Source organism: Chiroxiphia lanceolata, chromosome 3 (genome assembly GCF_009829145.1).
Source record: "Chiroxiphia lanceolata isolate bChiLan1 chromosome 3, bChiLan1.pri, whole genome shotgun sequence".
Lineage (NCBI taxonomy): Eukaryota > Metazoa > Chordata > Aves > Passeriformes > Pipridae > Chiroxiphia > Chiroxiphia lanceolata.
In genome coordinates, this window is record NC_045639.1 from 66101501 (window position 1) to 66123246 (window position 21746).

At 41.0% G+C, this 21746-nt stretch overlaps 1 protein-coding gene across 1 annotated transcript in view; it reads left to right on the top strand.

Annotated features, from left to right (window-relative positions):
- The first annotated feature begins 1158 nt into the window (after positions 1-1158).
- CEP85L (centrosomal protein 85 like) overlaps positions 1159-21746 on the top strand; it is a 145526-nt gene continuing 124938 nt past the window's right edge. The window contains exon 1 of the mRNA XM_032682082.1: positions 1159-1186. Coding sequence (XP_032537973.1) covers positions 1174-1186 — 13 coding nt within the window. The 5' untranslated portion in view covers positions 1159-1173. The remainder of the gene's footprint in view (positions 1187-21746) is intronic.

Here is a 21746-nt window from a genome sequence, read left to right on the forward strand (position 1 = left end):
AGATGTTCCTAGAGGCATTCTGCAAATTTCTTGACTTATGCCCAGAAACACAGGTTCTGTAGGTTAGATCTGCCCTTCAGCAATCCTGTACAACTGCTCTTTTCTGCAATTCTCCTGTCTTTTCCAACCACACCGTCTCTGCAAGATTTTTCAGGTGTTCTTGCAATTACAATTTAGTTATCAATATTTCATCCACTTGCATGAATATTTTGTTGCTCTGCTGCTAATCTCTACCTTATCTAACTATCCAGTGGGTGCTAAACTGATGCTGACAAAAATGTAGAGTTGAAAGTATAAACCCTTGTGAGGCAATCCAGTTAGTAAAGACATGCCAAACTGTCTGCAGTATCTGATGTTATCAGAGCTTTTCCCTGAGTTCCCAGTCTTACATACATTTTTCTGTGAGCTGGATATTAGTGGCAGCATCTGTCAGATGCTAATTCAGAAACAAAACAGATTGTAGTTCCAGTCTTAAAGGCTGCAGGACACTGGCATGGTTTCAGTGAGCTGCTTGCCCTACTATGAAACCCAGTTGTAAGAAGGCAGGAGCAAGGTCCTCATTCACTATGGACACAGTTCTGCCTCAGTAGAGAATGCAAGGGTGTGTGGAGTTGTGTTTGGACCTACTTGTCCCATGAGCGTGCACATTGCTTCTCTACCACACTGCAGCAAAATGCAGGGCAAGAAGGTCCGAGTTCATCCCCATGTAATGAAGAGGAATTAAAGGTCAGTATTGCCTTTAATAAAGACAGTGAACACCTGCACCTGTCCAGATAAAATCAGTGTTAAACAGTAGCAGGCCTAGGATGCTTTTCATCTGTAGGTCTCAGGGAACTTCACAGCGGTAAATGCTATTGCTTACTTATATTGCTATTCTGAGCATAGAGCTATCATGAGTAATAAAGTCTTTTCAGACATATGTCACGTAGTTCTTTGTTAAAGTCACTTCTCTCCACATGGCATCAGCTTTTCTCTCCACATGGCATCAGTTTAAGATTTATATGCAAAGTACAAGAAGAAGGGGAGGTGGCTGTCTGTTGTTGCTTACCAATCCAGTGCTGACTGCCTCTGCACTTTACTGTGGGTGGTTTGAGCTGCAGTTGTGCAGCTTACCCGTAATCGCCACAATTTCCTGTTGCACTCATTTGAAAAGACAATGTTCCTGAGGAAGTTATGAAGACGACAAGTAAGTTGCTGCCCTAATTTCTACGTGTTTGGTTAAGAGTGCTTTCTTAATTGTGCCAGTTAGAGCTTATTTACAGTGCTTCTCCAACAGTGTTGTCTTTTGGAGGGATGAGAAGGTTTGTGCTTCCAGAGAACATGCAAGCAAATTTGTGTTTTCTGCAGTCCCCTCAGCATATTGCTCAGAAACAGCTGCATAAGATTCAGGGCAGCTCTTTCTTTTATTGGTGCTGAAACTGTGAGGAAAGTACCTTAAACACTGAGTTGCAAGATGCTGCTGCAGCTGGGATGTCAGAAAAGAAAATGTAACTTTTAGTAACTATACTGTATGACTGTTTCTTAAAGGCAGTAACTGAAAAAGAAATTTCACATGTTCAAACCAGCACTATTATTTTGGAGGACTGAATTATTTATGCCTTCAAATGGACTCTTGCCGATGGCTAAGTGTGTGCTAGAGAGCTCCCTTGCAGTTCACAAAACAGGTTTCTCAATAGGAAGGATATCAGTACCTTTTTGCTCACAGCCATGGCTTCCTGCCTTTGTTAGGGGAAATGCGGTGGAGGGAAGCAGCAAGTTTGCTGTCTGTCTGATGAACAGATAACCTGCTCAGGGCTCACAGTGTTGCTGCACAACTTGCAGCACAGATCACGGGACTGGTTTGACTTTGTCTGCACTGACACAACAGCAATTGCCTTGCTAGTTACAGCTCCCATGTGTACAGAGGGCTGAATACAGTTCTCAAATAAGGGGATTAAACAGAGAGAATATTAGGTGCTACACTTTTTTTCTAGGCACACAGGAAATGTTGTGGGAAAAGCTGGGTTGCTAGGCAGTTGTTTTGCTGGTAATGCGGGAACTAAGCCAACGCAGAGCAAGCCATAGAGGGGCTGTTCTTTTCAGGCCGCAGAAGAGCTGAGAGCCTCAGCATGTTCTTTGCACTCCGAGTTTTACTCTATGTCTGAACGCTCTTCTCTCTACTCACTCACAAAGTTTTAATTTCTTTAACATGTTGCTGATCAGCTTTTAAGTTCCAGCTTCCTCACGCAAAACTTCCATTGTTACTTCTAGGAAAAAATGAGATTTAGAAAAGGAAAGCAAGCCATTAACTTGAAAAGCAGCAAATGCAAAAAAAGTGAGAGTAAAAACTATTATGATTTAGTGTGTGAAATGAATAATAGAGAAAATTACTTAGCTGTTTGCTCATCAGTGACACTTCTTCACATCACTTTAAAGATTCATTCTGCTTAAGGTTAAGCAAAGTAGAATACTCCCCTATACACTTACACTAACTTAAATCGTCGTTAACTGGATATGAAGTGACATGTGAAAGCCCAAGACAATCCCTGTACTTTATGTGAAGAATTGAAAAATCCAGAGACTTACAATGGTAGCCTTAGAAATAGGGACTAATATCCATTTCTGAGATGAAGTAGAGAAAAATGTACAGCCCTTGGGCATCACACTGCATTTCAGTGAACTGTGAGAGGCAATCTTAGGTACTTCAGCTGCAGAATTAGGAATACAATGCCAGACAGTGGGAAGCCAGAAAGCTGCTCTCCAGGAAAGTCACAGACACTATACCAACACTCTGAGTCTGATGTAAAGAAGAGAGAGGGTATTCTTCAATTACACTACTCATCTTGTCTCCACTGTCTCCTCTGAGTCTCCAAAAGGCTTCGTATCAGAGAAACTACCATTAGATTTGGCGCTCATGGGCATCACCACTGACAGTGCCAGCAGGGTCTCATGGTCAGATAAGTGTGGAAAACAGGATCTTGCATTCTGAGTCACCCTCCTGCTGTCTCACGGCAAATTTTATTTTAAAGGATTATTGTAGCTCAGTGTTGGTGGTGCCAGCCCAAGTCTCTGTCAGTGCCAAGCCTGGCAGCGGTGTGAATGGTTTGCCATGAATGTTCAGGAGGAGGATGAGTTTCATGCAAAGGGGAGCTCTCATTCCTTCTGCCTATAATGTACAAGCTCTTTGGTGGCCTGAGAAACCCGAATCTGCGTGTCATCTTTCACCATTACTCTGTGTACCTTTCTTCATTTGCTTTGATGTGCTTCAGTCAATATTTATTGAGCAGTGGCTAAGAACATTATGACATCTTTTCATCTCATGTTTGTTACTTTCAATATTTGCTGGCATAGTAGCTGAATATGAAAGCTTATTTTCTTCACACAAGAATTCAATTTCTTTCTTACTGAACTTCATAAATGAGTCAATGTCCAGAATTGTATTACAGAAGCCCTACTAAATAATAAATATTGCATTTGGTTTACCACATGATTCTGTGCTTGTGTCTCTGCCCAGTGCTCCTCTAATTCACAAAAAGGAGTTTGTATCATAGGGTATGTAAGTTAAGTTTAGATTCTTCATGCCTACTCTGAACTAGATGCTTCTGCAAAGAGCAATATTATACAGAGCAAAAATATTTATTTATTTATTTATAACATCTTTCTGAAGTTTTAGTTTTGTGAGACTTTTTTAATTTCACAGAAACACAGAATCACAGAATATGCCATGTTGGAAGGGACTTACAAGGATCATTGAGTCCAACCCTTATCTCTGCACAGGACCATCCCCAAGAGTCACTCTGTGTGTCTGAGAGTATCATTCAAACACTTCTTAAACACTGCCAGCCTTGGTGTTATGACCACTTCGCTGTGGAGCCTGTTGCAGTACCTGACCACTCTCTGGGTGAAGAACCTTTTTTTGTTTTGAGTTAGTGAAGTTTGGAGTCCTTAAGTGCCCTGACTCTGCCACATACAGATTCTGTTTTTAAAGAGCTTGCGAAGGTGCTAGAGGAGCTCAGAGGTTAGTTGGCCTGTGTCTGTTGTGTACCTACATGAACCATTCATACTATCTGTATGATTCAGGAGATCAAAAGATTCTGTTGCAAAGGCAGGAGTCTAGAGAGCAGTTTGAGAGAAATGTTTGTGCACTTCAGACTATCCAGGTGATAGGAGCTTGCAGGAGTAAGTGCAGACATGGAGTCAAAACCAAAAACCAATAAGTGAATGATTCTTTCTCTTCAAAAGTTTCTACTACATCATCTGCATGTGCGTTATTGTGCTCAAGCTAAATAGAAAATTGACCTGAAATACTCCAGCTGTTATTGACAGTATCATGAGTGATTCTTCATTCTTCCCTAAAAACCACTTGTCCCTTGTTTATCTCAGTGACAAAGGTTCCAGAAAATCTCCCGTTGCTTCATAACAGCATAAGCAGTGAAGAAAAATCACGTTATCAGTAGAAGATGCCACAGATGCCTATGACAAAATTGGACTGTGAGAAGCTGGTGAGCCACAAGCTTTTGGCACAAACCCCGAACAAAGTGCAGAGGAATATCTACAGATCCTGAAAAATTCTGCCTTGAATATGCTATGGAAGTGGTTAAGGTATCTAGATATTAGAAGATATCCTGGCCTGTCAAAAGGCAGAGGTAAGCAAGAGAAGTGTAGGGAACAGAACAAAGGTCTCTATGTAACCTTTGTTGATCTCACCAAGGCTTTCGATACTGTGAGCAGAAAAGGTCTGTGGCAGATTTTGGAATGTTTAGGATGTCCCTCCAAGTTCCTTAAAATGATCTCTCACTCCATGAGGATCAGCGCAGCCAAGTCAGATGTGGCAATGCACTTTCTGAGCCCTTTCTAATTACCAATGGTGTGAAACAAGGCCGTATTCTCGCACCAACCCTATTCACAATCTTTTTCAGCATGATGCTCCAAAGGGCCACGGCAGACCTCGATCAAGATGGTATCTACATTCAATATCGTACTGATGGAAGCCTTTTCAACCTAAGGCGACTGAAGGCCCACACCAAGACCTTAAACCATCTTGTCCGGGAGCTGCTCTATGCTGATGACGCCGCCCTTGTGGCCCACACTGAAGCAGCTCTGCAGCATTTAACATCCTAGTTTGCAGAGGCTGCTGAGCTTTTTGGGCTGGAAGTCAGCTTAAAGAAGACAGAAGTTCTCTATCAACTGCCACCTCAGGACATCTTCCATCATTCCCATATCACCACTGGTGAATCAGAGCTCAAATCAGTCCAGTAGTTTAATAACCTGGGAAGCATCATCTTCTCAGACGGTAAGATTGATGGAGAGATAGACAACAGGTTAGCAAAGGCTTTTGGAAAACTCCATAAAAGAGTTTGGTGAAATAAAGACCTGAAGAAAAGTACAAAGATCAGTGTTTACAGAGCCATAGTGCTGTCTACTCTTTTATATGGATCCGAATCATGGGTCATCTACCGCCACCACCTGCAACTCTTAAAACGCTTCCATCAAAGTTGCCTTCATACAATCCTAAACATCCACTGGTCAGATTATGTCACTAATACGTCTGTTCTAGAACAAGCAGCAGTCAGAAGTATTGAGGCCACGTTGCTGAGAACACAGCTGTGCTGGGCAGGGCACGTCTCCAGGATGAAGGACCACCGCCTCCCTAAGTTCTTGCTTTATGGTGAACTTGCCACTGGCTGCTGCAAGAGAGGAGCCCCAAAGAGAAGATACAAGGACTCTCTGAAACAACATCTCAGCCTTGGCCATATTGATCATCATAACTGGTCTACTCTGGCCTCCAATCGGGAGGTCTGGAGACACACCATCTATAACGCTGCTGACGCCTTTGAGAACGCAAAGGATCATTCTTCAGGAGAAAAGACAATGCAGAAAGAATCATGTCTTGCAGAATATACCACCTAAGGAGTCTTTCTGCTGTGCCTTTTGCAACCAGATCTGTCTATCTCATATTGGCCTCTTTATCCACCAGTGCACTTGTAGCAAATGTGGGTAGAGCCCTTCCCAAATTTTCATTCACGAAGCCTAGCCATGATGGTGATGACCTTAGGCATAAATAAACCATTTTTCTGGGAACTTCAAAATGGCAGAATTATCTTCAGATTTTTCAAGCTGAGAGGTATTTAAAATAATTTATTTAAAATAATAAGGACTAAGTAGGAAGTACTGCACATCCGACTCTACATCACCGGTGCTGAACAACTGATGATCTCAGGAAAAGGCACTCTAAAGGCAAGATAATATTCCAAAATATGGAACTCTACAAGCAGAATGATGATGAGGATTGCATTGTAGCAGAGGAAGTTAAGAGTGTCATCCAGAAATCAGTGAAAAGAAAGATGCAAAGAGGGGATGGCTTTGCAAGGAGGAGGAGCTGGTCTATTCGGAAAGTCACATGTGCTATATAACATGCAGAAAGAAAAAAAAAGAAAGATTCTTAAATAAAGAACAAGGAAAGTCAGTGCTGCTGGTGGTGCCTAAGAAAGGTGAGATGCTAAGCTACATAGGTCACCAGAGATGGCTGATCAGTGAAATTAGGTCCTTCTCAAAAGATTCACAACACAGAGGAGAGTATCTGAAGGGCAAACCACTTCTCAGTGTCTGGAACAGCTGTGAGCTGTTAGGTGTGCCTTAGGAAAGCCCTATGTGGTTCACAAAGTAGCCTGTGATATCGCTGGAGGCAGGTAAGGTTGGCTTCCAAAAACTTCCCAGGTATGGTAGGATCAGTGGTCTTGACAAACAACACAGGCTAAGCAACTGGTTCAAGGGCAGTAGATAGGATATCTGTTATCTCCCAGTGCTTTCCCAGCCTTCAGGGAGAGAAACTCAGTAATGAAGTTATAATACCAGGAAGGGTCAGAAGAAGGTTTCATTTGCAAACACAGAGAATATAGGTCTGAAGAGTAAAGGCAACAGCTTCTGCAGACTGGTAATCTACTTGAACTGCTGGTCAGTGTGTAGAAGGCCTGGCAAAAACATTCACCTTCTGCAATGGAGAGATGAGAATTACATGGATAGTAACAAGGCAGTGGTTTGGCTGATGTGCATCATCTTGTGTGCAAAGGCATCTTGATCACAGAGGATAGCAATTGTTTAAGAAAACCTCGAGGGAGTGTGCAGAGGAGTGCTCTTGGCTTATGCAAGGTCTATGCAGAGGGAGAGATTAACAATTTTCAAGTCACTAGGAATGCATGGACTAAATTCATGCAACACTGTGTGAAAAAGCAAGCTTCACTGTCGGTGAACTTAGCATTTGTGAACAGTGTTGAGCAAGCAGAGAAGAAGATTAACAAAAAGGACAGAAAGAGTGGCATGTGTGGCAATTTAGTTCCACCTATAAATGACTGGACCAGATCTGTTAAATCTCGTGGCTCTCCCTAGCCCTGTAACTAGAGTTGCTCTAATAATACAAGTGTAGCATTTGCCTTTAATCCACAATTTTGCCACAAAACTTTGAAAGGGAAGATGTTTTCCAATGTCCATCATCAGTACCTGAATTGGGCTGGACTATACAGTGCCTTCATCATCCTCTAAGTCACTTCAGGCAATGGTCTTGCCTCCATCTCCTCAAGAGCCTGCCAGGAGGCAGGGGATCTTATCCAAAGACTATTGCATCTACTGCTGACTCTGATGGAAATACAATAGCATTATCTTTCAAATACTGCTGAGTTGCATGGTAGGATAGCATTTGTTAAAATACTCTGATGCCTTATTTAATTAATTTGAATCATTTAGTGTCACCACAGTTTTAATTTTTTCATCTGCTTGCCCTTAGATTTATGGGCAACAGCAAGGTATCCCTTCTGAAAGAATTCCTTGGAATAGTTTGTGCAGTGATGTCTTGTGAGGGGCAAGGACACAGGGTGTTGAAATCTTGTTAGTCCTTATATAAGCTAAAGTCCTTTCTGAGATGTTCTTAAAGGCAATAAAATGTCCATAAAGTATATTGATAGAAGGAGCACACACTGTAATGAAAGGCACAGGAGAAAAAAGGTTGTGCAGGGCAGATCTCACTAAAGTACTAAGAATTAAGTAGATGTAGCTACCTTCCTGTTAAGCTTCTCACCTTTACAACCTCCTCTTCAAGCAGAGGTGTAGTTTGTCCATTACTATCTACATTCAGAGCTGCTTGCTGGTTATCTGGGCTGTAACATCCTTTTCAAATGCTGATTCTGTTCTCATTTCCTCCTCTGCACACACAGGTATGTCACTCAAACACCACACAGTCATATCCTGGTGAATCCTCTGAGAAAAAAGTAATAGGAGCTACCCAAGGGAAGGGATGAAGTAAATGTCTCTGAGGACTGGAGCCTAAAATTCTAAACAACAGTAAGAATTAAAAAACTGATGCTATAAGGAAGTAAAGACATTTTAGAAAACGAAAAACTAAGCCTTAATTTCTGACTGTGGTTTTCAAAGCAATCATGGTTTCCTTCCCCCACTCCTCCCAGCACATCAGCATGTCTTTCCCTCAAAGTAGCAAATTATGATGACTACAGCCCTGAGAGAGAGCCAAAGGATTTACTAATATATATTCTATGCATACCAGTGGTGGCTATGTCATACAGAAAAAATGGGGATTTTTTTCTCAATTTTTATGGCAATAACTAACAGAGGTCAGGGCATTTCCTAAAGATTTATTGACTGTTTGGAGTTAATATCCTTCACCTTACTTACAGACCACCATTTGTTCCCATCCAGCCATTAACCTGCAGGAAACACTCTGCACCACAGTCATCATTTCCTATGTAACAGCAGCACAAATCAGTAGAAATGGTGTTTGGAGAGTGGGTAGAAGTGCTACCCTGTACCTAAAATGCATGTCATGTGCAAGAACAAGGGCAGGAAATGAAAGCCTCCTGTGCACAGGAGTGGCCTGATTCTTGTGTGACACACCACTGCCCTTCTGCTGGACAGGGAGACATGCTGACCTTTTCTGACCCCTTTTTACACAATAGCCTCCTCACTCACAACCAACTTCCAGCAGGAAACATTGTCTGATACAGCAGCACCTCAAGACGCTATGGTGTAGACAAGAGGCCTTTGCTGTAACCATTGACTTTTTCTGCATTGTTACCCCTCTCAGGTATTGCATGTTATAATAATTTAGCTTAAATGTGTCATCGTTGAGGAGTGACGTTTCTTCCTTCTTGGAGTTTGTTCAGTCAAAATTATGAACGAAATCTCTCCCTTATCGGTAAAAAGTTACAGCCAGAGAGTAAATGCAGCATCAGGAAGATGGTTTCATGGCAAGCACAGATGGAGTTTGACAGAGGAGAGCCATGGAAACTATATAAATAATGGTAGAATTGTTTATAAATATTTCCCTTTTTTAGGTGTGGGTGTGAGCAATTGCATTATTTGAAGACTTCTTTCTCTCAAAACATTTTTTTCATAGTCGGCACTGCAGTAGGTTCCTAGGGAAGTGTTCAGCAGTGGACACGATGACTGGCAGGGCTGCAGAAGCCCCTCAGGTAACACAGCACAGCAATGGAGCCCTGAACTCGATCTGTGGTAGGAGCCTGGGTGTGGGGCAGAGCTTGGCCTTGCTGAGCCTGCTCTGCAGAACAGCAAAGCCAGGCAGCTTCAACGGCCCCTCTGCTAACAGGACTTAGCTGCTGCCTGCAACCAAAATGGTCCTCATAATATTGCCAGCTGACTTTGTAGCCAGTCCTGTCTCATCACTCAAGTGGCTGCAATTGGAGCTTTCAGCACATAACTCAAAGCTGGAGAGATGAGGAGGGTGCTAATTTCACATAATAGAATCTAGTTTTACTGTAATTTACAGAACAGAGCATTATAAAAGGTTAGGCACAAAAGCTCTCCTGAAAGAGCTCTGCTTCTTTCAGAAGGCCAAGAGGTGTCTTTACCCTTGCAGAGGCTTTGATCTGGTAAAAACACATCTTTCCATCTTTTGTAAACTGCCTTGCATCTTTCAAAATGATGCGGTCCATGCTCATTAATTTAGCTTTCCAAAGCTCCTAGGGGCAAAGCTGAGGAGTAGCATGATGGAGGGGAGCAGAGGCGGCCACCAGTGCTGAGGTCCCATAGCAAGAAACGCTTCTTTTCTGAGCAAACACCCAAGCAAGGCAGATAGTGAAAAGGTGAAGGCACGATCCCAGAAGTGGACATACAAACAGAGCAAGGAGGAAGCTGAGAAGAGAATGTGATTAACCAGAGAGCAAATGGGGAAATAACAGCCAGGCTCGTGAGAGAAACTGAGTGGAAAAAATATGAGCAAAGGGTTAGTCTCAAGAAAACCCATAATATATGTGCCCAAATGACAGAACTGCTGGTATGTGCCCGAATATTTCTAGCAGTTATTTCTTACAGTTTTGAATAGATACTTCTAAAACATAGTAGTTTGATTTTACTATATTATCTTATTATTTAAAAGGCTTTTGTTTAGTTCTTCTGGACAGAATCCAAATAAGATTAGTAATGTGTATTTAAATCCTTTGTTTTGGAAATTGTCTTACACATGTGAAAGAAACACATCTCTGCAGTATTGCTAGGGATGGTGAGGATGAGTAATTGGTATTCCTGCTGGCAGCACTCTGCAGGCTCCAGCCAAGAGACAGATTATACAGACATGGGGTGACAAAAAGATTCTGCTTTGGAAAACTTGCAGGGCTTTTATTCTCCTTTTATTCCCTGTTTTCAAGCCTGGAAAGCAGAGCAGATGTCATAAGGCACACTCACCGCATCAGGACTCATGGCCTGGCACTGGCATCAGGAGAGGCACACATCTCAGGCTGGAGGCCAAGTGTTCTATAACATCCCTCTTGGGTTCTGTTCTGTGACTCAGCATGGGGCACCCACCTCACCCTCCTCCCATGGGGCCAGGAACAAGGGAGATCCCACGGCTCTGGCTTGGGGAGATGGGGAAAATTGCATATCATGAGTTAGAATCTGGCAGAAAATGGTATTCTGAAAACTTCACACAGCGTGGCTTAACATGGCACTCTACCTCTGTCTCCAGCCAGGGCAAGTGTCCACTCAGACTCTCCTTGGGTTTAACTGATCATTTCCTGCACTTTCACGTTAGTTACATCAGAAGGAAAAAGCTTTTAACAAGCCTTAAATAAAAAATATTTAAACTTACTGAACTGGAAATTCTTTTGTTTGTCTGTGATGATCATGGGGCAGTTCAGGGGAAAGTCAGCAAGCATGCAGGAAACAGGCTGCTCTGCTGATCCATGCTGGGGCCATCATTGGGCTACAATAAACCCTGAAGAAGTAAGGAAGTGAGTGACCAAACCAGGGAGCAGGGCTGGACACCTGAGTCATGGGACAGGACACAGGGAAGAGCAGATGGAGAGGGTGGGTTGGAAAAGAGCTGAGTGCTGATCCTCACGTAGATTACTGGAGTACAGGTCCCTCATCTCCTGTTCCTATCTTAACCTGTTAGTGCTTCCAGTTTTATTTTTGTTGCAGCACAAAAAGAAACATGGGTTGCACCAACTCATATGGTTTCTAATTTAGGTTGTACATTGATGCTTTGAAGAAATAAGTGGATACTTAGCTAGGATGTGAATATATAGTTCACTAGCTACTTTGTGCTATATTCTTTATGTGTGTCATTAGTATACAGTAACTATTACAGTAACTTACTCTGCTTTCACAGTGACCATGCAAAAGCCTAGTGCAGCCTAGCTTGTGGGCTGCAAATTCACACTAGCTAGTTCACACTAATTTATTCACCGCAGACAGCCTCCAACTTAAAGCAGCATCACTTCTCCACAAAGATGAAGTTTATCTGCTCACTCTTGTAGTTCCTATATGATCAGGAATCAACTGCAGTCTAAGTGGTTTTGCAATAGAAGCAGAAAAATAATAATAACTAATTGAAATGGAATCAATTTCCCTTGGTGGACTTGGTAATCTTACAGTTATGTTTGTATTTGATGATCTTAAGGGTCTTTTTCAACCCCAATGATTCTGTGATTCTGAATTGGTCGTGTTATTGTCAGATGAGGTTTGTGAGCTCCTAAGTGGAAACACACAAAGGCCAAGAGCCAAGTCTTTCTCACATGCAGGATACCTGTCACAGGTGAGATACAGTTCTTCCACCAGTGTTCAAGCAGTATTTTGTGTTTTGGCTGGAGGAATCCGCCACTTATATTTCCTAAGCCCTGTTTGTCTCTAGTGCGTCAGGGAGCTTTTGGCTCACACTGCCAGGACTTGAGGAAGTAACCGTGAAGCCAAGTGATGAGATGAGAGGCATCTTTCTTCAGTCTGTTCTCTGTTTGGCCCAAGCTCCTGTAATTGGAGGACTTGCGGAGCTATTGCAAGAGCCAAGAAAGCTGCTATGGAGACAACCAGTCCCTCTCTCCTCAAACTTCATTTAGAGGCACTGTTCAGTGAGAGCTGTTTTAGTAGGATAAACAAGCACCCCAAACAGTTCCCTGTATTGGGCATGGAGATAAAGAATAACTTGTTGGAATTAATCAAGGCTATAAAGGCAGACGTAATTTACTCTGTGTTTAATTAGGAGCTCATATCTGTGAAAAGGGATGTTTCACGTATTAATAGTTTCCTGCAGTGTGCAAATGCCAAGACCAAATTAAATAGCTTACTAAAAGCAAATGCTGAGGTAAAGGGGTAAAACCACACAGTATGGAATGCACATGGGCTTGTGGTAGCAGGAATTTATTTTGCCATGGAAAAAGACTGAAAGGGATTGAATATGATAATCCAAGGCCAATAAGTGAGACTTGACCACTCTATCATTAATTAATTGCCACATTTTGAGATTAATTTTAAAAGGCCATTTTTTATAGCCTTACAATAATAATTTTTTTTTTTAATTGAAGAATCAGCTAGTTTTAGAAGAACATTACTTCTAAATAATGCTAGCTCCCTAGCAGCTCAACAGACAAGAACAGGCCTCTGTATGGTATCATTGCAAGGTAACATCAGAGAAATGGACCTTTTCACAGAATACTTTTGTAAATGAAAATGAGGCTTTTTACACAGTAGCTGCTGATGAAGCCACTACAAACCATTTGCATTCTGAATGAAGCTCTTCTCATTGTATACAAAACAAAGTTATCTACAAGAATAAAGATGCTGTAGCACTCACCTTATCTAATCTATCGCTCTGTTCTTCTAACTCTCCTTGTCTGTATTGGCAACCCCTGGGGAGAAAGGACCTGCAGCTACCACTCTCCCTAACAGTTTATCTGCCCCATCTCTCCTCCTGATACATATGCAGATTTGCCTTATTGGCTGCCCATCCTAACTTTTACCACCATTGAAAAAGAATCTGTATTTGATCTAGTCCTTTCCAGTGGTCAGATGAGTGGGCTGTGAGCTTTAGCATGTAACTTCACAGCAGGGTCTTCAAATGAAGGTACTATTTTTAGGGCTTTGTTTTTATTTGCCTGTATTTTTAAATATAATAGATATAAAAGCAATGTATCACAACTGCAGGGGTTTTTCCCAGTTGAAAATATGAGATACATTGCACAAAAGCATTTTTGACTAGCTGTGGATTAACAGGAAGCCTAATCTTTGCAAGAGAAGGTTGGTTTATAAAGTGACTCATTCCTTACCTGTGTACTGTGAGTCACAGCCACTTAGGGCAGAAAAAGTATAGTGAGGGCAGGAGGGATCTTTGGGAAAGGGTCTTGGTTGCATTACATGGAAGAGACACACTGAGGTGGCATCTGAACTGTGGGACATGAAGTGAGCCTGCCAGCTGCATTTTGAGGTTCAGCCTGGGCACCCGCCGATACGCTGTTCTGTGCCCCATGTTCCCTGGATCCTCCAACCATATTCCCTATGGAAGAAATGGGACTGAAATGTGTGTTAGTCTTCCTGCCCATTGCTAGATTAAAAATGGATCTGTTCCTACTCACTCATTCCCTTCCTCAAGACAGAGCTACATGCCAGCTCACTGAGAGCAGGTCCAGCCTTAGTCTCACTCTGTAGAATAAAAAATACTGAGACATGAGATTTTAAGGTCAGTTCCTGGCTTTTTATGAACTAATATTGAACTTCACAGACTTAAAACGTGCTTTCTAGTGAGAGTGAATCTTTGCTTAACTTCTTCTAAACTCTATTATCATTTATATCCAGCCAAAGTATGTGCAAATGTGAATATGAATATGTTAAATTCACATTTTCAAATTTAAAGTTTTCACAATGTGAAAATAAAATAAGGATCAATACCATAAGCACCTACACAAGTGCAGCAAATTGTGAGTCAGAGTCATAAAACATAATTTCTTTTTTTTTTTAAGATGGAAAAATTTTTACATTCATTAAATACGGTTAATGTTGTGTTCATTTAAAAGGAAGTACCTTTGGCTGGAAGAGCTCTGTTATGTTACTCTGATGAGTCAAGCTTGATCAGTAGCATGAATGGAAGTGTAATGCCAGGAGTCATTCCTGTTCCCTGTAGACAAAATGACTTTACAAGTTCAAAATATGTTCCATGCAGATTGGAAAATTGCTACTATTAACTGACCAAAGAGAAAAGAAGAGAGTCAGCATGTATTTAGATGTATGAATTACTGATCTTTCTGGTCACCACTCTTTGTATTCATGTTGCAAACCTTGTGCTATGCAACCTGTCTTTGAATGTACCACACAAATGCGACTACACTGATACTGCAAAACTCCACATCAGAACTGCTCCCAGTTGTGAATGCGTTATGCAGGTGTGGTGTCAAAAATGTGCCAGGTTTCAAGGGGTGTCTGTCCTGTTAGGAATGTCGTGGTGAGTTCTAACATCACCTAGTGAAGCTCTGAGATGGATGCACTGCTCCATGACAGAGGCTATGGAGAGGGCTTTCCATAGGGAAAACATTCGGGGTAGTACAAAGCAATAAAATTCCAGAGGTAGTATTGGTAGTTTTGTTTCAAGTACATGTCAAGGGCTTGATCTGAGTTTATGGTTTGGGGTTTGTCTTACTTCATTCCTACCTTTTTACTACTAGTAGAAAGCTACTCCCTGGGCTAGGCTGTTATTTCACAGTCCCCAGGTCAGCATACTCACCCTGCCTGACAACCTGGTAAGAATGTAGACCAGTTTCCTGAGAAGTGCTTGAAGCTGTATTTTTTGGGACATTTGAGAGGATGAGGAAGAAAATAATGTTAAATAAAGAAAGAATCATGATATGTTGCAGTGGATGAAATATGTCACCAAGTAAGTTGCTTCTAGATGTACCTTTTCTGTTTCTTTGAGCCAGAGAACAGGACCAGAAATGAAGATAATATTGTAGGAAATATCTTTTTTTAGTTCCAGCAATATTAAAGAAGATTGAAGAAGGAGAAACTGTAATTGTTGCCATCATTGTTTTTTAACTGAAGTCGTACTGTATCTAGCAAGACGCTTATGTAACTCTGTCTAAAATGTCTTTGTGCTCAGAAAAGGTCATAAGTAAATGACTTTGAAGCTTAATCAGTGGAACTATGGGACAATTTCTGAATTTCATTATAAATCTAGTTTAAATCCAGTAAGGTCAGCAGGGTTACTTGGGATTTGTAGAGTAAGTGTGTACAGAATACGGCTCCATGATTTTAACTGCCTGGTTTCCACTATGCAAATATTATACACTTATCTCCAACTTGTGCTGAATAATTTTTAAGAAAAGACTCAGTATGCAAAGCCCCTAAAACACTATTGGACAAAAAGTGAAATACTGTAGGAAAAAGGTGAAAAGTTTAACATCGTTTAATATACAAAATGTTTTCTAGTGGTTCTACAACAGTCTACAAAACTAGTGAATGCTTCCTGTAGGGATTACAGTGAATAGTTTTGCATGTAAGACATTTTAGAATACGATGTAAGAGTAAAGCCTTAGTGTCTTCTTAGTTGTGGTTATCTTCTTAATCCATTGTATTTTTTTGTGATCTGTAGGGAAAGACATAAATCCTTTTGAGAAGGAGGAGCTCTCCACAGGAGGCTGGTTTGCTAAGTTTCTTTTGAGCTAGTTTAAATCCCTGGGTTTGTTGGCTTTGTTTTTTTTTGGCAATTAGATAATGGAGAGCACTTTCCCCACCTCAGGTCACACAGAAGAACCACCAGGGCCCTTTGCTTCAGGATGTAAATGTTGGTGGGGAAGCAAAGGCAGCAGGAGGAGATTACTTTTAGCACAAGTGTTCTACTCATTTTCTGAAGCAGCTGAGAATGAAATTTGATTTGAAGATATAAAACAAATCATTTACTTGTGTATAATTGTTTATGAAGAATACAGAAAAAGGTGAGAACTGAACAGAGAATAAAAATCATAGAATCACAGAATAGAATTCACATTTGGATTCACAAGACTTACATGCAGGTCTGCATCAAAACTTTCACAGAAGTCTCAGGAATTAGATCTTAAGCCTGATTTTCTTTCAGTATGAAGAAGAATGAGGTAAAATAGACAACATAGAAAAGAAATGCCCCTTTCCTGGGATTCCTGTGTGGCTTTTCCTAGATGGCACCTATACAGACTTACCACTCCTCAGCAGGCTGCAGCTCCTGTCTGCTGCTGCAGACAGTGCACTTCCTGCACTGGGGCACGGTATTGACTTGCGTACAAAAACATGCTCCAAACCTGATCCTGGAAGTAAAAAAATAAAAAGGACAGGAAGGTTTTGCTCAGTGCTCTTCTTTTGAGGTGTGCTTTAGGGTGTGCAAAATTCAAAGGGGTGTGTTTTCCTGTTTCTTTTCTAATGGTGAACTCTACAGTGTGCAAATATGGGAGGTGCACATACCTGTGGTCATTTTTCCTGCAAAAGCATCATGGAACAGACAGATAAAATGATACAGATAGTTAATTTAGGAGTGTTATTTAAAGGAAAAGAGTTGAACAACACATGTGACTGTTACATTGATTGCCAAACACAACAGCATTTGTGCGTGCTCTAAAAAATATTCATAAATGTGTTTTTGTAAAATCTCTTTTGTTTGTAAGTTTTGCTATCTTGCTATAAATAAATAAAAAAAAATGCTCTTCCTTCTGGGATAATTTAGTGTGACAATCACCTTTTGAGCCAGCCCAGTTTGGAAGACAAGGTGCAGCTGTGGTGTCTCAGGAGGAAAGAACACTCTTCCCAGGCATTTCCTGGTCTGGGAGGAGTATGACTCCCATCAAAAAGCCTGCTGCTCTGAGGGTAAAGCTTGTACCTCTTTTGGTTGGACACCTTGCTATGTTGCAGTGGCTCTCTGCCAGGTGTCAGGAGCAGTGCTGGTGTGCTTCCTGGCAGACCTCTCCAGCAAAAGATCGCTTGATGCACTGGCATCGAGGCTTTCCACAGCAAGATGTCCATTTTGCTTTCAAGTTCAGCAAAGAAGCAAGTGGGGAGGCAGCCTGGCTCAGAGCTGACTTCACACATGATGTGGCTCTCTGCCTGCTGGCTCAGTGTGCTACCAGGCCACCCAAGCTCCAGGAGGAATCCAGGTAGGACAGGGGGGCAACTCTCCCCCTGAGAGATGAGCCTGGGAAGGCAGCTGTGGGGAAGCTTTAGGACCAGGGACTTTGCCAGGGATCCATCTATCTCAGCTGAGAACAAGGCCACATCTAAACCGATCCTGATTTATTTCCCGCAGAAAAAAAAAATAAAATGTTATCCCACTGATGTTAGGCATTAATAAGGGCACTAACAATACCAGTCCAGGAATGGGGGGTGGAAGATTCATATCTCTCTTCTCCAAGATTAGTCTAGTTCTCCTATGCATGCAACACTTCCTATCAGTTACTTGATAACCCGTCATTATGAATTACCCAGTGATTTGTTGATTTGGCATGCATGCAGTGATTCCTCTGGTAAAGCAAGCCAAGAGAATTTATTTTTGACAAGTTTCTGAATAACCAGAGATGTAGTGTCATTAGAGATGTATTTAGATTGTGAAATGGGCTGATACATTTTAAAAAATCTTATTTTACTAGGCTTAAAACTGTACTGGCACTACTGATGAAGCTTGTGGAAATCAGTTTATATTTCCTGTAAATGCCTGAAAGATTTGTTGATAGTGATTCTTTGTTTTAATATCAAGAATGTCAGTCTACATATTACATGAAATCACTGAAAACAAAATAAAGCATAAGAGCATCAGACACTTTGGTCTTGTCTGCACGTTCTGGTGGCAGGGCTGGATATAGTGTGAAGAACGTGACCAGACCAGCTGGTTTCCATCAAATGGCATCATGATGGCATAAAGGAAGGTAAACTGGGCCCTGCTGGGTCTGTTGTTTATGCTCTGCAGATCAGCTGATGTAATTTTCTCTGATAGATCTCTCTGCCTCTCTGTAGTGTCCTGGGGAGCTGTGTTGCAGTTGCCCATTCATGCTGCACTTGATGGATAGCTAAGTGAACAGAAGTGCACCATCCAAAAAGGCAGTAGTGCTGGCTTCCCATTAATATTCCCATATGTCCTTTTGGTGACTTCTAGGGGTAAAAATCATCAAGTCTGGAATCTATTAGGTAGTTGTTACTTTACAGACATGGCAATGTTGATGTCTTGTGATACCATGGGCTTTGCAAAATAATGCCATCTGTCTGCTGGAAATCGGGCTAAGATTATATACATCTCTCTTTATAGACCAGTGAGTATGTGTCAAGGGCAACATATTTTGTTCAGTGACCTGGAACCTGATTTGTAAATGCATTTGTCTTGTTTTATGTTCAAGTGCATTGTTTGTGTTTGTTTTTTGGGGTTTTTTTTAGTATACTAGCACAAATGTAAATACACTTCAAGAAACAAGCACCTTGATTAGATTTGGGCTTGTGTAAATATTTTATCTATCCTAAATTACTTCTTTCAGATAACCACATTTTCTTGCTTGTCCAATATAAAAACTTGCAAAGTATCTCACACTGTTGCTGTGGTGCCAAATTAGTACAGCTTTGACTCACACAGAAACATTTCTGTGCAGAAGTTTTGTATGCATTTTAAAACTGCATTGTGTGGTAAACACAGTGACTCCTAGAATCTGTTTAGCAAAAATGTGTGAGAAAAATGTAAAGATTAAACAATTATATTTCATCTAAGAGCCAAAGCCATATCTCATTATGATTTACTAGAAAAACTTTGTCTGACAAAAAGCCCTTATATAATGATAAACTCTAATAATGATATAAAGAAAAGAGAGAATTTTTTCTTCTTTCTTAAAACAAATTAAAAATAAAAATTTCTGAAAGTCACATTCTTGATAACTTCTGCTTAAGTTCAGTCCTCTCTAAGAACTGCAAAAATTTTCACTAAATCCCTCCCTCTCCTTTTCTGATTTCTTGAAACTCTGCGGGAAACAGGTTTTAGATATGCCGTTAGATCATTTTTCTATAGACAAATAATCTTTTGTTTAGAATTTACAAACAACTAAAATGTGAGTTCTTTTTTACTCTATGTTGCCAGCATGGATAAAGTTAAATACAGATCATATAAGTAACATTTATAATGGATAGTACTGCAAAAAGAGCAAAACTTTGAGCATCACCTTGACTGGCTGGTTACATTCAACATGAATAAAATAAGAAAATAAAGGGCATACATGCTCAATGTGTCTTTTAGGCAGCAGCTGTCAGTCTAATTGCATGAATAATGATATGCAAAAATCATTACACAACACATGAGTCACAAGAGCATCATCCTCACTGCATTGCCAAGGACAGGAAGATTACAACAACCATCTTGTGCCCTGTCCAAGCTCTTTCTTTTTATTTGGCCTTTGGCTTGAAAGACATACAAATTTGAGGTTAGAAATCCAGTGTAATACATGCTTTTGTGAGTAATCTGCATTAGTTTTAAATTATTATGTTTTATGGCTTAGTCATGTTCTGTACATCCTCAGATCATTACCTACAAAGACACTGCAACGAAAAAGCTGTGGACCCCTATGCACTTGTCACATCCAGAGGGAGTCTGTGGCAGGCAGAGTTTGGAGATGGCTCTGGTCCCCTTGTAGTGCCAGTCTGTGCACACAGTGTCCAGGTACACACACAGCATTTGGGATTCACAGTCTGTGAATTACTCTTTAAAAGGTTGCACGTTGGGCATTGTCTTCAGCTGGGAAAAGGTTTGGTGTCTTTACAGAGGACATGGATCAAGATGGACAGAAAATCATATTCTAGTGAAGTCTGTAAGTGATATAAAACCTGGTAAAATACTAAGTAAATGCTAAGCCTTAGAGCTGTACCTGCACAAAGACCCTGCATTGGCTCCTTGGAATCCAGTCAGACATAGACCATGGACACCGTTCTCAAGTGAGGTTATCAAAAAATGGGAAACTTCTGGTCCAGATGACACTTTACTTTCCAGCCTGTTGACTATGTTTTCTTTCTGCAGGCTGTAAAGCTGCATCTAAATACAAATTGTTCAGAGAAATTAGATTTTTTCCATACAACCTGAAAACAACATACCAGTTTACTCTCCTATGTGGAAAACTGCATATTTCCCAAATAAACCCCAGCTGGGTTGCTGAAACTCTGCTGTAAGGAAAGTTTTCATTGGTGTGCACTGAAAATCTGGAGCTTGGCGTGCTCAGTGCCCGTGCTCTGTTTTATAGCAGGATTTTTCTTCGGCCAGAGCTGGAACCACCCAGCGTGGTTCCTCTGTGCTGAATTCCTCTACGTTGAATGACTAACAAGAGACCAAGCAACATTCTGAAGATATCTTTTCATTGCTAATGCTCAGATTTTCCATTCATTGCCAAGACACAGCATCCATTTCCAGCAGTAAATGTCATGCACACAATAGCTCTGCTGTCGGTGTGAAAACCTAGCTTAACTAGAGGAGGAGGCATAAAAGATCAGAGCGTATCCTCTCTGTGCAAAAATGTACAGTCCAAAGTATGTCTCATACTCACAATTTCAAACCAATTGATTAGACAGGGTTGTATCCTAAGGCTTCATTGTCTGCCTGCATCAATTTTCTTTTACCTTTTTTTACTTGAATCATCTTTACGTGTTGAGGCACTAAAACAGATTATGGTCCTTACTTGGCCAAAAGAAGGCAGCATTTGAAGGAAGGTTTGCAGATGACAGACCTGACTACATGTGGTCTTCACCTGAATGAACAGGGGTTGGGTGAAGGTTAACAGATACCAGGGCTGCTTGTTCTTACCCACCTTGGGGCAGATAGGGTTCCAGAGGCTGTGTTTAAGCAAGCAGGAGATATAAGCGACAGCAAAAGAAGATGGTATAGGACAAAGCAAAGCAAAGCAGAGTCAGTGAAGCCTCAGTGTAAGGCAGTGTTAAAAACAAATGCTGGGGAACGTGTTTGAGGTTAGTCACTGAACCAGGAACAAGACTCAAATCAAAATCTGACTCTTCCTTGTAGTTTGACCTTCACTGCGTAGCCTGTAAATTGATTTCAAAGTGGTGTAATTCCCCTAATGTAGAAGTGTTTAATATGTATGAGAATATTTTTCCAGTTTTATATAGTAAGGGACAGATAAAATCTGATTTGAAAATAATATAGCATGCAACAAATAAATTACATGCTCTGGCATTTGGTGGTGTTTGTGAGATATAAGTCTATTTCTAGTGCAGTGTAGGCTTAAATAGCCAAGTGGTGTTTATAGGAGATGGGCTGCTGCATTCCTTTTCAGTTTGCTAATATGCACTAGTCTGCTGAAGTAAACCAGCCCTGCACTGAATAAACACATGGGACTCTGTTCATCTATGGGATGATGTGAATAAACCATCATACCTTTACTGGAGATCTATACATCATGTCTTAAATTATGAAAAAAATAAAAAAAATTAAACTAATTGACTATGTAATTGGATACACTCTCAGCCTGTATGCCTTAGTTTACATAGTT